We start from the raw sequence: 16,203 nt of genomic DNA on the forward strand, positions 1-16,203 counted from the left end.
CATATTTTTCTATTTGAGTATGTTTTTAATTTATTTTGCAGGAAGTAAAACAAATATTTTAAAGTAAAACAATTTTAGTTTTTCTTTTTCTTTTTTGCGTGACGCCCACTCCACACCTGACATGCGCAGTGCATGCCGGAGAGTGGCCTTAGTCAGCATGATGGCGTCCTTAACTGTGCGGTGTTCCACACGTTGGATCACAGTTGCGGTGTCCTCCGGACGCCAGAGAATCGCCAGTGCAGTTTTCTCACCTGAAAATGGAGAGATCCGTCGTTTTTCTACTCTTGGGACCGACAGATTATGGTGTAAAGGGAGCTTTGTGCGCGGCGTCGCGGGAAAAGCGTTGACATTGAGAGGTGAGGAAAAGTAAATTAGCTCCCTTGAAACTAAGCTAAAAATGTTCTGTTTACTTCTCCGTAGATAGTTAGATGTCACTTGTAGTCGACCGAGTTGGAATACTAATTTAAAAAATGTTTCGGGCTCGTTAACTGAGAATTGTTTAAAAGAGTTAAATCTATACAGTACAGTGATGTAATCTGTTTTTGCTAAGCTAGCAGCTCGTTGTCAAACACCGGTTTAGCATCGATGTTTGCTGTAGTTCTGTACTTTCTGCAACCTTTTTTGGAACAATTTGTCTGACATGTGACATGTGATTTTTATTTTTAAATTATGTCAATGTCGTTATTTTTCTTTGTTTTTTATGCAATGCTTTGCCAAATGTTTTGAAATTTTTAGCTTGTAGTATGCTTTAATCAATGAAAGTTGCACACGTGACTTTTCAAGTGCAAAAGTAAAGAGACACCATTGAATTCCTAATTAAACACTTTATTCCTGTAAAGATGCTGCTGCTACGATACAGATAAACATCATGGTCCACAGATATTCCTGTGCAAACTGCCACTCTGTCCATCATCACAACAAACCAGAAGGAGCTCAAAGCTGATCTTTACTGCACCTTTACTTTCAACGGATCTGTCACACTTACAGTATAGACAGCTCTCATACATGTCCTGCACAACGTCAACAGACTTCTCTGCCACTGTAGATTTCTCCATACAAACCATGTCATAGACTTTTTCCCAGATCAAGGGTCTACAGTCCAAAAGAGCCATTGGATCAGTTTCTTACTGACCAAAACCCAGCAAGAGCCACAAAGTCCTACCTCAGTGTTAAGGAAAATGCCATTAATTTATGTTATTGTAGCCATGAAACAATTCATTTACAAAATGTTCCTTTTGAATATTAAAATAATTGCATTATAACAGTGTTAAATTTAACAAATTTAACCTATAACAAACAGCCCATGCAAGTTCCTTTCCAAATAAAGTACACCCTGTTTCAAATGAGACCCTCCTGCTGAACCGAAAATGTTAGAAAATGCACGAAAGCAAAGTCAAACATGGGATTTTGACTTGGGTGTGCCTTCAAAATTTTTTGTATTTTGCTATGGATTATATATATGACAACATTGATGTAGAATAAAAAAAACAAAAAACAATAAACCACTTTGAAAGTAATTAGAATCTTTTACCACAAATTTTTATCAATGATCTGATGTGTTCAAAATCAAAACATAAATGACAAAACTAAATGAACTAAAACAAAATAACCACAACTACAAACCCATTTTTCATTGAAATGGTTTGAATTTTTCTTCAAACCCAAAGAGCCATGCGTGGCTCCGGAGCCTTAAGTGTCAAACCCTGCTCTAGATCGACTAAGAGTCTAATGCAGCTCCTTCTGACCCCCTTTGTACTTGTCCAGCAGCATTCTCACTGTAGCTGCTGGATAACTGAATACTAATGGCTTGCTCTCTCGCCCTCCTTGACATTTTTCAGGTGTCAAATTGCCAAATGCTGTCTCCACGCTGTTATTCCACACAAGCACCCCCTCTAGGAGCAAGCAGGACTTCTACCAGATCCTTGGGGTTCCTCGCACAGCAACCCAGAAGGAGATCAAGAAAGCCTATTACCAGGTCTGCTGCTGTTTGATTTCAGTGACGTTTAACCACACTGCTATCAAAACAGCTGACAGTGGTTTTGTTGCTCCCCAGATGGCCAAAAAGTATCATCCTGACACGAATAAAGATGATCCACAAGCCAAAGAGAAGTTTGCTCAGCTGGCTGAAGCCTACGAGGTCTGTCTTTGTCGCTCTTTAGGCTTTACGTGCATTTCTCAAGTTTTGGCAGAAATTGAAGACTTTTCTTGGCCTTTTTGTCTTTCATAGGTCCTTGGTGATGAAGTGAAGAGGAAGCAGTACGACACATATGGCTCGACAGGCTTTGATGCTGGTCAAGCTGGTCAAGGCCAGCATTACTGGAGCGGACAGACCACCAATGTGGACCCAGAGGAGCTCTTCCGCAAAATCTTTGGAGAGTTTTCGGGCGGTCGGGGTTTCGGTGACTTCAACGCCATTTTCGATCAGCCACAGGAGGTAAATGGGATTATAAAATGGGGATTATAGCGAAAAAGCGGGGTTCATCTCTGATTCTCTTGTTTGTCAGTACATCATGGAGCTGACATTCACCCAGGCAGCAAAAGGAGTTAACAAGGAGATAGCCATCAACATAGACACTACCTGTCAGCGCTGTGATGGTAAGGGCCATGAACCAGGCACCAAGGTCCAGCACTGTCACAGTTGCAACGGCTCTGGCATGGTAAGGACTCTGGCATATTGTTTTTTTTTTCAGACTGTCTTTAAACATTTTTTTTTTTTTTTTTTTAATTCAAACATGTTTATTTCTCTACAGGAAACTATAAATACAGGCCCATTTGTGATGCGCTCAACTTGTCGGCGCTGTGGTGGCAAAGGCTCGGTCGTTTCCACTCCCTGTAACTCCTGCCGCGGCACAGGCCAGACAAAGCAAAGGAAGACCGTGATGGTTCCTGTGCCTGCAGGTCAGTCTCCACTGAAGATAGTCACCCTACATATATGCTCTTGTTGGTACTAATGAGCACAAAATGTTTGAGGCACACTTCGAAGAATTTTGATATTGAAAAAAAAATGTAAAATGCCAGTTGTAAACAAGTGTCTAAACATAAAAAACAGAAAATAGGACTTTGGTAAAAAGTTTCGAATAAAGCTGATCAAAACATTCATTGTGTTGTTGTCCTAGCACTGCAACTACTTTTAAAAGAGCTCAAAAGATGATTGGAGTGGGACGTTTAAATAAATTATCAAATGTAGATGTAGTAAGGGATTTTTTCTTTACTTAAAGAAACATCTCATTCCTTCCCAGCATCTGATAAATCTAACTCTGTTCTTTCTGTGCATCTTAGGAGTGGAGGATAATCAGACGGTCCGAATGCCGGTTGGAAAAAAAGAGATCTTCATCACATTTCGGGTAATGATTGTATTGAATGAACTCGCTACCCCCTTCAATTTAATCTTAATGTATGAGCATGCACGGTTGAGTTGGACATAGTTGATGCAAGTGATACTTGGTTACACATCAGAGGAGTTAAGTTACCATAAAATTGACATCATTGTGCAGCTGTTTAAAGCTTTGACTTTATATGTAATTTTGATGTAGGTCCAGAAAAGCCCGATATTCAGGAGGGACGGTGCAGACATCCACTCTGATCTTCACGTGTCTGTGGCACAAGCCATCCTGGGGGGCACGGCCAGAGCACAAGGCCTTTATGAAACACTTAATTTGTCTGTGAGTAAAAACCCCACCTTCTATACATTTTACACTTGCAGAAAAAGTGAAAGATTTTTCTTCCAATTGTTATTTTTCTCAGATCCCTGCAGGAATGCAGTCAGACCACAGAATTCGCCTTTCAGGAAAAGGAATTGCTCGTGTCAGTGGATATGGTTTTGGAGATCACTACATCCATGTGAAAATAAAAATACCCAAGTAAGATGCTTGTTTTTACAATGAAAGGTTTTCTGCATGCAGTCTCTCACCTGAGATTAAAATAACATCTGGTACGTTTTTGCAGGAATTTGACAGACAGACAAAAAGCATTAATTTCCAGCTATGCAGAAGATGAAACGGAAATAGAGGGGACAGTAAATGGTGTCACTGCCACCAGCACAGGTACGAGGATCCACACTGCCAATGTCTTCATTTATTTATTTTTTTATTTTATTTTGGACCATGGATCCTTAGTGACTTCTTCATCTTGAAAGCAGTGTTCTTTTTTCTCCACATGGGGGCAGTATTAGTTAGTGGCTAGGAAAAGACCAATTTATGATTAGGGTGTGTAATTTTAAAAGAAATTAGTGTAGATATTTTATCACCAAACTATGAGACTTGACCCCCCCCCCCCCCCCCCCCCCCAAGTAATTGAATAAACACATGTTGGTTTACTTTAACATGTGTCTCTTGAAACCTAAATGTTTCCCAATGTTTTTCAGGGAAAAGATCTTGGAATTGAATCTTTATCGACTGCTGACCACAGCAGGGAGGACAATGCAAAGCAGCATGGACGCATCACAAGGAATTTACAGAAAAATGAGGAAGTGTCTCTCTCTTTTTTTTTTTTTTGGATTAATCGTTTAAAAATGACCAACTTGGATCTGTTCTAAAAACACACAGAAGATGCTTTGTTGCTCAGTTCCAGTGGATCTACAGCGAAGAGGCTGCACCTCCTCTTCCTGTCAAGTGTCAGTGGAAGCCAGTGTGGCTGTACAAACCTGTACTTCATGGCACCCAGTACTCTCATGTATAGAATAAATAAAGCTGTACCTGGGCAGTCTCATCGTTTTGCTGCTTTATTAAACTGAAGAGAATTCTTGTCTCTCAGAGGAAAATATTGAAAAAGTCCTTCTCAAATATGTTTAAAGTAGTAACCTCTTCTGTAGTCTACAGTGGAGAAGAAAGTGTCACATTATTTGACTCTGGAAATGCTGGCATTGACTTAAGCTAAATTAAATTATCTGATGCAGGGATCAAAAGTAGATCTGAGTCAAGTTAACACCTTTTTTCCAGTTTCTGGTTTGAAATAGAATTTGAGCCGACTGGCCAATTATTCAGCCCACTCTTGTTCAAACACCTTATTTTAGATCTGGAAGCAGTCACACTACATTCTGCATTGAAGCGTGTGAACCTTAGCTAAAAGACAGTTTAAGTTTCAATTTGCATTTTGGATGATATTTTATGCTAAACCCTTCAGATAAATTAGAAATAATCTGCTAAAAGGAAAATCGGAGGGAAAAGGAAAACTGAGTTTATTTTATTACTGACAGTAGCACATGTTACATTTTATGAATACACAGCCAGTTACTGCTAAAACAGATTAGGTGCAAAGATGATGGACCCGTTAAAATTTCGAATAAAACAAACAGTTATGGCCTCTACATGTCCTCCTGAGATACACATTTCATTTTACATCCATAATTTGTAATACACAACAGATAAACGTGGGAATACAGAGATTTAATAAACAGCATCTCTGTTCGAAATTAATTTAACCTGAACCACTATTGCCATCTGTGGTCCTACAGTTGAATTTATTATTCTTTATTCATTTCTGAAAAGTAAACAAATAAATGAACTTTTCCAAAAATATAATTCATGCTAAAAGCAAAAAAAAAACAAGTTTGCTTTGGTGTTTTGACTTAAACATTCTTAAAATAATTAAGATTCTTTTTCCTCCCATGACAATCAGGCAGCATAAGATCAAACATCTGGTGAACGTTTACACCATAAACTGCACAAATAACAAAATATTTCTCTCCTTTTAGGCTTAAAAAAAAAAACAAAACAAAAAAAACAATGGAAAGTGGATGCTAATCTCCACCTCCGCGCCTTCAGAAATGCAGTATAGATTACCCATCATGTTGGTTAATGAAGTGCTGTCGAGTATCCACAACAAACGGATACAAAAGCAGATGTGAGGGCTTCTGAAAGGCCAGTGTGCAATTGATGGAAATTTACAGAAGCCCATTTACAGACCCCATGTTGCATAATATAAGGAGGCCCACACTGCTTCCGCTTTAAGTAGTAAATACTAAAATTAAAAATACTAAAGTTCAGCTGTCAAATTTGTACCTCATGCTAGGCTCCTTCCAGAAGATCCAACCACACTGGAAAACTAAAATGGACAAAGCTGGAGTTTTGAGCCCTTCCAAGGCCTGAGGGAAACCGTTTCTGACCTAAACAGTTCTAACACGATAAATCTCACCTGAAATGTGCATTTTAATCATTCTATTCTAGTTTTAAGCAGACAATCATTACACAATTCAGACACTAAGTGAACCTGCACCTGGAAAGATGATCATCTGAATATTCATTAGGAATTGAAAGCTGTTTATCATGCACTTGTCAAAGAAACGCTCTCAAGTTCCAGTCAGATGTCTCAAGTGTTTTTTTTTCAATAGATTTAGGCTAAAATAAAAAAGTATAAATATAAAGATCCACTTCCACATAAAACCGTTTTTTTCAAACTCTTATCAAAGGGACGGTCTGTCTAACAAAAGCAAACACAGTATTTTATTTTTAAATCATGACTGTTAACAAATGTAACACATTGTAATGCTAATGTCATGATATAATAGCTACGGGGGAGGAAAACGCCTCTTCAATCTAGGTCTGCCTCAATAATTATGATAATGACCGTTTGTTGCGATAAGGGAGGATGATCTTATCGGTTTTTTGTTCATGCACAGAAAAAAAAAAACACTCAGCAACTGCAATTAGGTAAATGTAATGTGGGGTTTGAGGCAAACAGCAGTTTTAGCAAAATAAAATTCAGAAAGGGAGTTTGGAAACAAAAGAGTTTCTTTTAGAAACAAAGATTATTTTGATGGAATATTTTCATTTTAAACTTATTTATGAAGTTAAGACAACCCATAAATCCATCATTGCTAAGAGAAAAATAAGTTACAGCAAAAATAATTCTATTTTTTAATAGTCTCAGTGTAACGTTGGTCAACGTTTATCCACCATATTGCTTTTACTTGGCATTTTCTTATATTTTCAGTTTCTCTTGAAAGTTTTCATTGTTGTAAAAGCTCTAGAGTCATCAGTGGGGAGGCAAAGTGCCAAGTCTCTTTCAATACGGTGTGCTTTGACAAAATGAATGGTGTTGGAATCCTAATTTCTAAAAACAACAATCAAAAGGTGATTTGGAATATGATCAAAAGTTGGAAAAAATAAATCTTTCTCCTTGATGTGCTTTGTTAAAGACTTGTCTCACAGCTGCAGATGATTCTACATCAGATACCATGCTGCCAGTCCAGCCAAGGCAGCAAACCAGGTGGCAAACAGGACCTGCCCTGTTGGGTGTCGGAGCACAACCATGGCCATCTGACACATGTAGGCTGTTCCTCCTGATGCAGCTGGGACAAGAGGGACAAACGTCAAACTAGAGAACAGAATCCTTTCAAAAAAGTGGAATTCATAAAACAGTACTTACCCATTTTGGCAGCATAGTATGGACATTTGCTGATGTCTCCGTCCATTGCTCCATGAACTGGCATCCCAGCATCTAAAACATCCTCTTGAAATGTTTTGCCAATTTCTTCCAACTCTTCAAACACCTTTAAAAAAGAGAGAAGACAAGCACAGTTTTGTTGGAATATTCCAGAAAATACTTGAACAGCAGTCTAACAAGGCAAAGATAAGTCGGATGATTTAGCAGGTAAATGCGAAAGCACAATCCCTTGTTTTATCAGTAATAACATTTTTTTTTGGTTTCAGATTTAGAGAAAGGTGGTCAAAACATGCACAAAAGCTCTCATGTGTGCAGTATGAAACATTACAAGAATCCCTAAAGTTGTTCTCTCTGGCCTCGTACCTCCATGTTGAATTGAAAGGCTTTGACAGCCTCATCCACCAGTCTCTTCTTTGTGTCCATGTCCAGTTCCAACTCATTCATCCGACTTCGGTACAACTGCTTGAATGCTTTGGCACTATGGATCCCATCAAACTGATAGAACTCCAGGCCTTCTCCTGTGGGAGGCAACTTCAAAGCTCTCTGTGCGACTTTCTTTAGCACTTGCCCCCCAGACAGGTCCCCCATGTAGCGAGTGTAGGCATGGGCCACCAGCAACACCGGATCTTCCTCCCCTACCTGGTGGATACGATCTACATAACACTGGGTGGCTTTGGAGCATGTAATCTGGTTCCTCCATTCTGGACCATAAAAGTACTCGAGATCACGAGCCAGAGCTTCATGACGGTGCAATTCTGCAGGGAAATAGAGTGGAGCAAACTGGGGGTGGTCCTTGTTTCTTTCAATCTCCTCCTCCATGGCAGTGTATGTATAATAAAGTGCCACAGCGCCAAGCTGATCGAAGACAGAAATGCACAGTTAGTGCTACATTTCTTTACCTCTCCAATAACAAAGCAGTAGTTCGTTATTTTAAAAGCTGACCCCTCTTCAATTTTAACCAATCTAACCTTGAAGAGCTCTTTGCGGATTCGTCCCCTGAGGAAATCTTTCACAAACTGCGTGTTTTCCGCCTTTTCGTGAACTTCTTTGGTCCCTGCTGCAAGCATCTCTGATAGGTCCTCTGGACTGGAAAGGGCAAAGCATCAAAAAATGAGTCGTCTAGTCCAAAGACTTTTTTTTTTTTTTTAACAAAACCGGATAAATTGACAAATACCTTGGAAGCAGGATAATTTATAATCACATTTTACTTGATTGGAAAACAAAATCATATTTCCGATTTACCTGAGAGCGCCTTCTTTTTCTTCATTCCCCAGTCCTCTTGTCCCCATTTTCTCTGCAGACATTGGCGATGTGATGTTTCCAGAAATGCTATCACACTAGAATATTTACAAGGAAGGTAAAAAAGTTGAGGTCAAAATCACCAAAACCCTAAAAACAACAACTAGAACAGAAAATAAACAAAAAGATGACTTTAAATCTAAGGGGTCACTCAATACATATCTCTTAAACAGAAAAACAAACAAAATACAAGCATTACACTATATTAATGTTTAAAAATCCCCATCACAAAATATATAACATCAACAAAATATTGGATCAATTTTTCATTAAATGCTTGTGTTAACATGAGGCTATTAACACTAATCGACTTGTTATTTCTAGGAAATAATGAATGAAACAATGACAACTTTGACAACTAAAATCCAATAGCAGACAAATCCGATATATACAGAATACAGCAGCTTTATAAAGCAGTTTCGACATAAAAGCAGTGGAGAGGTAAACTCACCAAACAAGGGGTAGAAAATCTGCAGATGATTATGAAAGTCCCCAAAGTAAAACAAGCTAAATCATCAGAGGCGCCTGGCAGTATTTACCTTGAAAGGAAAACAAGAAGTAAAAGCTGAAGCAGGTCATTCTGGTGAGATCTGGTTCAGTTGTTTTACAAAGATAGCCTCTGCTTGACCTGCATAAAGCAGCCAACCAGAAACCCCAGCAGCTCAAATGACACACAATACAACAACAAGGCTTCTGGCGTTTACCACAGGACAGGTCTCCCAGAATGATGACCGGTAATCTAGCAGTAATGTCGAGACTTCAAGTCATTCTGTTTCTTTCACACATTCTAACAAGAATTCTAAAACAAGAAACAAATTTGGTAATACAGTAACACCACTAACAACACTATCTTTTTTAAAATATAACGGAACACCATTTTGACCACCACAGCTAACTTTACCGGATGACTCTAGCTAGCTAAAGCTAAATATCGTAGTAAGCTAAGAAACTCTAAGGTTTAAAAGCGGCTGACGACACGCTACAAATTCGACCTGTTCTTCTTCTGACTGACATGTTGATTCAGTAATAGGAAACAAACCTTAATTTGGTACATTCGTTATATTACAAGTCAATATTTAACACTCAGTTTTCATCTGCGTCAACACATTTGTCCCGTTCTGCAGCGTAAGGCGGAGCCTAACGGATGACGTCAGTTTGTAGTATTTTAAAGCACAGATTTGTAGTTTTCTTGTAAATGTGTTTTCTTTTTGACAGGAGTTTGCTTTCCACCTTTATTGATACTATACTATTACTCTTTTAGGTATTAAGAAATGAGTTCTATTTTCATTTTATTTATGCTTTTTTTTAACAGGACACAAATCTGAGTTGTTGGTTAAATGTACAATGAAAGGCTAGTTTAAATATTTATCTCTTATTTCAGGAGTAATTGGCTTACATAAATAAGCAAACTAAAAACAGTCATTGTAGAGAATATTAAGTTGAAGGGTTTTTCTCTTTGAAACAACACAATAATAAGAATAATAACCTTTTAAGATAAGGATCACAGAGTATAGAAAAAGAATTATAAAAAGGCTAGGTTTTCAGCTTTTTTTTTACAAGAAAAAACTGAGTCTGCAGATGTAAGGTTGAGAGGAAGGGAGTTCCACAGTGATGGAGCCACTGCTGCAAAGGCTCTCTCGCCTTTAGTTTAAACCGGGTTCTCTTTACAACCAGCAGACACTGGTCACATGATCTCAGGGACCTGCTGGGAGTGTACGGCTGCACGAGGTCTTTTACATAGTAAAGGGGATATTAAGAGCTCTGCATGGTAAAACCATGTTTAAAATGCACTCGGAAACGGATGGGGAGCCATTGTAGCTGGATTAATAACGGGGTGGCGTTCCAAAAGGAAGAAGAATTGGTTAAAAGCCTTATAGCAGCAACAACAATACATATTAAAATGCATATGTAGGTTTTGGAAAGTAAAAGTTTGACTGAAAATAACAATTTCCACATAGTTTCTTGTGTAACTTAACTACATTTTCCTGTGAGAGTTGAACCAGAACATCTTAATCTCTCCCTCATAAGCACACAGACCAATCTTGTCTGTTTTTTTGCACCAGAGAGACAGATCCAAGTCAGAGGAAGATTTTTTTTTTTTTGGTTCTTCATGTGCATACATGATTCATTCATGCTGTTCATGAAATATGTTCAGCAAACATATGTGTGTGTCAGGGAACAAAGTGTACATTTTTGGATGTGTTTCTGCTCAATGAGCCAGTTTCATGCCAGTATGCCGGCTTTTATGTCAGATGTTTGATCGCAGGGCCTTCCCCCTCGCTGCTTCTGAGCTCCAGGAGGCTGGTGGGGGAAAATGTGCACTCAACATGAATCACTTCACTCCAGTGGGGCCAACAAGCTGTTGCATTGCATTAAACTGCTTTGGTTACGCCAGTGATTAATTGAAGTTGAAAAAGAACAGAGAATTGTCTAAGAAAAGATCTGACTAACGTCATACTTTGAAATGGAACTATTCTCTTAATGGTTTTCTGATATTGCATTTGCATCCTTATCCAAGTTTCAGTGACCTTGCAGTTTGTTGGGCATCTGATCAATTGTCTTTCCAAGTCATGTAGGTATACGTTTGCAATTGCATTAAGGTCTGTGAGGAATAACAAGAATCCCACTCCTCTTTTGCTGTTAAAAATATAGAATTTTATCCAAATTATGTACAAACTATTTTTGTCCTTGACGAATGGCTCTCTTAGCAACCGCTTTTCCTAACCCAAACTTTAATGTAAGTCTCGCGAGAACTAAAAACTTCTGAATAAGACAATCATGTGTCGATAGCTACCTTATGACAAGTACTGCGTGCGTGTTTTTGAAAAGAAGAAAAAGACAGATTTATTTTAAATACGTTGGTTCAATTTTTAAATACAAGTTTGTTTGCTTTTTAAATTGCAACTATTAGTTGCATCTCAAGTTAGGTAGTGTAACTTCCGCATCCGTTATCTGCGAGCTGGCGGGTATTTAGTACTCAGTTAACGTTGCCAGATTTAAAAACAGGTAATGTTGTTCGGTGTAAAACCGATGAAACAATGTACGGAAACCAATTGTCGCGTCGTTTTTAGTTTTTTTTCGCTGATGATCGGCCATTCGGTTTTTTTGGTTTTGTAACGGAGGAACAGTAAGAACTCTGCCCTTACTTAATGAAGAACTATGTCGCTGATATCTACGGTTAAAGAAATTATTCAGATTTATAAGGACGAACAAACCCAGCTCAACGACTCCATTCAGCTTTATGTGGACATCTTAAATAACCTGTAAGTAAACATACGTTAAACTCCAAGGCTATGTCAGTAAAATTTTTAACATGGAATGAATGTTGTTTATAACTAATGTATTTTTATCATTTGTGCACACAGTGAGTAATACATTTAGAGTAATCTTAGGCCCTGTGTTCTGCTCATCAGGTTAAATTGGCATGTGGCGACCACATGGCGCTGTGGCTTAGTTGGTTAAAGCGCCTGTCTAGTAAACAGGAGATCCTGGGTTCGAATCCCAGCAGTGCCTTTTACTTAAGCAAACTATACATCTGCATTTAAAGCATGACTATTTTTAAAACATAGATTATTATGTGTATTTAACTCACAATGTGTACAAAAACCAGTTTGCATATTTATACTGTCATGAACCTCTGATAATGTTTTTTGTGTTGCAATCCTGTAAATATAATCCTACTCTATCTTTATGTTATTTTATTTTATTTAACCTTTAAAATTTTGGCATTCAGAGCGAAAAGCAAAGTAAGAATCTCATTGTACAGGGAAACCTGTTTCCTTACTGTGCATATGACAAAAAAAAACTTTTATATCCTTAAATCCAATTCCTTTAATCTTTTTCTTTTTTTTTAAATTTTCATTTAGAACATGCCAATCGTTTGAGGAGTCAGAACTTGCAGAAGATGCTCTCCGAGGTAAGTTGAAGTAAAATGAATCAGTCTGGGTTGTCAGAAGAAAAATGGTTGATTAAAAAATTAACCTTAATAATTTAAGGTATGTAGTCTATTTTAGTAATACTAACAGCAAATTTAAATTAGAAAACAACAAATTTGGTAGAAAAAACTAAGAAATTTATGATACCATTATAATTAGCTGGAATAACTGAGTTGTATCCTTGCATTTTCAGATGCTGACTCTTCATCGAGGGAGAAAGAAGATATAGAACTTCTTGAAAAAGCACTGGAAGAAGCTCTACGAGTTCGCACAGGCTCAGACAGTTCTAGAAAAACATTAAAATCAAATGTATCTCGTATTCAAAAGGAAAAAGACACATTTATGGGTAAATTGAGTCAAAGTGCTCCTGCTAAAGGAAGTCAAAATGCAGCCAGAGCTGCCTCTAAACCCTTCAGCTGTGACAAAGAAGAACACAAAATATCAGCGTCAACAGTTCGCCCCAAAACAAGTTCAAGATTTTCAGCAACCGGCACATCTGGAAAGTCCAAATCCACCTGTAAAAGAAAAGTAATCCAAAATCGCCCTCCTTTAGTCCAGACTGATCATCACCATGCCTTGAGGAAACTGCAGCAGACTGTCTCGGCATCTGCCACTCCTGATCAGATCACCACGCCACTCTCTGAAAACAAGACGGACGGGAGCAACATGCAGAGCGGAGATGACCCGAGCAATGCTGCATCTGCCTCCAACCTTTCTCTAAATAAACCACTACGTGGCACTAACAGTTTGCATATACAAAATAGGTATGAATCATTAAAGCTTTTTTTTTTTTAAATTTTGGATGCGCTTTTTTATTTCTTGACTTTGCTACATGACAGGTTTCTTCATGAACAAGCGACAAAATGGCGAGCTTCTCGGAGTAAACACATCAGGTTAAATCTTGATTCAAATTCTAAAAAGTGATTCCTAATTTCACAGCAGGTGTGTAGCTGAACAAATATTTCTCTTTATATAATCTACAGATTGTGGGAGAAGGCCATTGCCCTGCAAAATAAACCTGTGCCTGAAAGGAATCACTTTTTGGATCGCGTCAGAACTATGGTAACTATTTTCTAGGGTGGCAAACTGTATTTCCATGTTGTGCAAATTTGAGCACATGCTTCAAATAGATATTCTTTTTATTTTAGAATTCTTTATTGATACAGTTTAAAAAAAAACTCTTGAGTTTAAAAGGCTCTTCTGACCCCTATAGTTTCCCAAGGATTGGCCGAGTGGTTCTCCAGATAAGACCAGGGGTCAGCTGGACAGATTGACTCACAAAGCGTTCGATCTTGTGCATTACCAACAGACGGAGGAGATCTTTGCCAATCATACATCTGAAATGGACGCAGAGCGGGGTAAAAGGCTTGTTCAGACTTAAGTGTTCAAAGTTAGGAGTGGTGAAAATCAGTGATGTAGATTAATGACACAAGCGTGTGGGTGAGAAAACGTGGCGTTTGTGTGGAAACTCCACAAGAGTTGGCAGGAAGCGAGTTTGTAAGAGCTATTTAGAAAGCTTTTTCCCTGCCAAACAGTTTCCCACGATCCTGAGGAGTAAAGATTGTTTTTTTGATGTTCATTCAAACTAACTTTCCCTCAGAGTTTCTCATCTTCACCCTGCGCTGCTGAAGGTCGGCCATCATAAATATGTATTTTAATCATCAGCCTCTTCATAGGTAGCAGACAAAATGAGAAGGGCTCTCCTCAGAGCCGTAAAAGGTTGGATATGACAACAGCTGAGCTCCAGATCTTGGCAGATGAAGTGAAACAAGGTAAGAATTGTAATTATCCATGAGAAAATAACATTAAACATCACACACTCTCCAAATAAAATAAATACCATGATGGTTTAAAATGACGCATAATTTGGATTCATCAGAAATGTCTTCATGGACGTCTTTTATACAATCCCCATAATTGTGCTCCAGTCATCTTCTGGGAAGGAGATCGGTTTATGGTTGCCAGTTAAATATCAAATTCCCCACAAGTACGCTGCCAAATAAGTGCGAGAGGGATGTTTCCATTCATTTCTAAGCCCCCCACACAGAATTTTATCATGTGAAGTGAACACATGCAACTAATTTAGGGATTTGCACCTCGTAGCTGCATACGCATTTCATTTTGAACATTTTTTTTCCTATGAGAGGGGCTTTTAATTAGTATAATTCAAACAGTATTTGGAAAAACGATTGCGGTGTGCTAACGAGTTAATCTAGGTTCTCCGACTCGGCATGCGGAGCAGTTGCGGTGCAGCCCAGGTGTCAGATCCGTACTTTCAGATCCCCTCCCTGTGACTGCGGAGTTTTGAAGCTATCTTTCCAGATGAGCCAAGGCAAAGACCCCTTCTATTTAAAGCTTAGGCAACTGAGCAGAAAAACGTTTTAGGGTACAGTTGCTGACGCTCTAAAAATAACCATATTTTCCATCAGAGTGGAAAGCATGGGATCAATGGAGGCCCGAGGGAGGCTGTCTTTGCCCCACTGGGGCAAACGATGTGTGGAGAGATGGGATATCTTCACCCCTGCCCCTGATTATAACCTGTAAAACAGAAGCAGAACTCCAAGAAGTGGAGAGGCTACGGGCGAGCGTGGCACTTCTGCAACAAGAGATTCACTTGGAACAGGTTAGAGCTTTCCTCATAATGTGTTCTATAAGATTTTGTTCAGATTAGATCACGTGACCATAATCTCTGCTGCAGGTACTGTGGGACTCTCTCTCTTCTCACCTTTCCTCCATTGGACCCGGCTCTGGATGTCCTAAACCGAGCATGCTCAGAGACATGTACTCATTGCTGGGTGAAGGAGGGGAACGCTTCCCCGCCATCGTCCTGGACTCAGAACCTGACTAAGGACGGATGTAACCGAGTTCATGAAGTTTAAAAAACGGAGTGAAAGCACATTTTATGAACGAAACGTTAATTTGTGCCCAATTATTTTCAACAGAGGAAAGCTGAAGCACAAATATTTCTGTCTGTTAATGTCAGCTGTGATTTGCGTGATATTGTCTGGCCTTCCAATCTGGACGCAGCCTTCTCTGGTCTGATGTGATCCTAAACGATAAGCATGTAAAGATCTAGGAGATTGATGGAAATCCATAAACGTGAATTAGAAAATGCAGGTTTAGAATTTAGATTCGTGTGGGCTCTCTGGGTGAAATCTTTAAATATAGTGTTAAAATGTATTTTTTTTGCATTAAATGTGGAATGAGTGTGACCTCTGTGATCCAACTGTTGTTTTCCAGAAAATATTAAATGGTAAATATTTACACAGCGCTTTACTTTCTTAGAAGGCATAAAGCGCTTTACACTCACAGACCCATGCACAAACATTCACATGGCAGCTCTGCTGACTAACACTGGTGCCAACCTATAACCATGAGGAGCAATGTGGGGTTCTGTACCCAAGGACAAGACATATGGGCGGGTAGGGGGGAACCCAACCTGCTTCTGATCAGAGGTTGACCACTCTACCTTTGCACTACGCCCACCCCAATATTGTTTGGTTTGCACAGCTATAACAAAGCAGTTATTGTCAAAAATAGTGCAAACGGGGGTGAGCCAGCAGGTGGCGTACAGCTTGCAGAGGAA

The 16,203-nt window shown here is 38.9% G+C and overlaps 3 protein-coding genes and 1 non-coding gene across 6 annotated transcripts; 3 read left to right on the forward strand and 1 right to left on the reverse strand.

Annotated features, from left to right (window-relative positions):
- The first annotated feature begins 1 nt into the window (after nucleotide 1).
- On the forward strand, nucleotides 2-4,701 carry dnaja3a (DnaJ heat shock protein family (Hsp40) member A3a). Its single transcript, XM_023957551.2, has 11 exons — nucleotides 2-356; nucleotides 1,839-1,975; nucleotides 2,054-2,137; nucleotides 2,228-2,434; nucleotides 2,505-2,657; nucleotides 2,751-2,898; nucleotides 3,280-3,344; nucleotides 3,534-3,662; nucleotides 3,745-3,860; nucleotides 3,946-4,043; nucleotides 4,364-4,701. The coding sequence occupies exons 1-11, from the start codon at nucleotides 122-124 to the stop codon at nucleotides 4,381-4,383; spliced, it is 1,392 nt and encodes a 463-aa protein (XP_023813319.1). The 5' UTR covers nucleotides 2-121; the 3' UTR covers nucleotides 4,384-4,701.
- Nucleotides 4,702-5,152: 451 nt separating this feature from the next.
- Nucleotides 5,153-9,826, reverse strand: hmox2b (heme oxygenase 2b). Of its 2 annotated transcripts, none has more exons than XM_004071428.5 (7): nucleotides 9,722-9,826; nucleotides 9,134-9,221; nucleotides 8,626-8,720; nucleotides 8,352-8,469; nucleotides 7,747-8,238; nucleotides 7,366-7,489; nucleotides 5,153-7,288 (listed from the first exon to the last, which is right to left on the reverse strand). In XM_004071428.5, the coding sequence occupies exons 3-7, from the start codon at nucleotides 8,685-8,687 to the stop codon at nucleotides 7,161-7,163; spliced, it is 924 nt and encodes a 307-aa protein (XP_004071476.1). In that variant the 5' UTR covers nucleotides 8,688-8,720; nucleotides 9,134-9,221; nucleotides 9,722-9,826; the 3' UTR covers nucleotides 5,153-7,160. The 2 variants fall into 2 exon arrangements, with proteins under 2 accessions (XP_004071476.1, XP_078807750.1); XM_078951624.1 differs by lacking the exon at nucleotides 9,722-9,826 and adding an exon at nucleotides 9,387-9,719.
- Nucleotides 9,827-11,016: 1,190 nt separating this feature from the next.
- On the forward strand, nucleotides 11,017-15,881 carry tedc2 (tubulin epsilon and delta complex 2). Of its 2 annotated transcripts, none has more exons than XM_004071427.5 (9): nucleotides 11,017-11,945; nucleotides 12,549-12,598; nucleotides 12,811-13,381; nucleotides 13,457-13,510; nucleotides 13,601-13,679; nucleotides 13,831-13,975; nucleotides 14,294-14,389; nucleotides 15,047-15,240; nucleotides 15,316-15,881. In XM_004071427.5, the coding sequence occupies exons 1-9, from the start codon at nucleotides 11,842-11,844 to the stop codon at nucleotides 15,463-15,465; spliced, it is 1,443 nt and encodes a 480-aa protein (XP_004071475.1). In that variant the 5' UTR covers nucleotides 11,017-11,841; the 3' UTR covers nucleotides 15,466-15,881. The 2 variants fall into 2 exon arrangements, with proteins under 2 accessions (XP_004071475.1, XP_078807746.1); XM_078951620.1 differs by lacking the exon at nucleotides 15,316-15,881 and adding an exon at nucleotides 14,834-14,949 and having other exon boundaries at nucleotides 15,047-15,181.
- Nucleotides 12,122-12,195, forward strand: trnat-agu (transfer RNA threonine (anticodon AGU)). The gene has a single exon. It is a non-coding gene; the product is annotated as a tRNA-Thr (tRNA).
- Nucleotides 15,882-16,203: the final 322 nt, after the last annotated feature.

Source organism: Oryzias latipes, chromosome 8 (genome assembly GCF_053564925.1).
Source record: "Oryzias latipes strain Hd-rR chromosome 8, Olatipes_Hd-rR_3.1".
NCBI lineage: Eukaryota > Metazoa > Chordata > Actinopteri > Beloniformes > Adrianichthyidae > Oryzias > Oryzias latipes.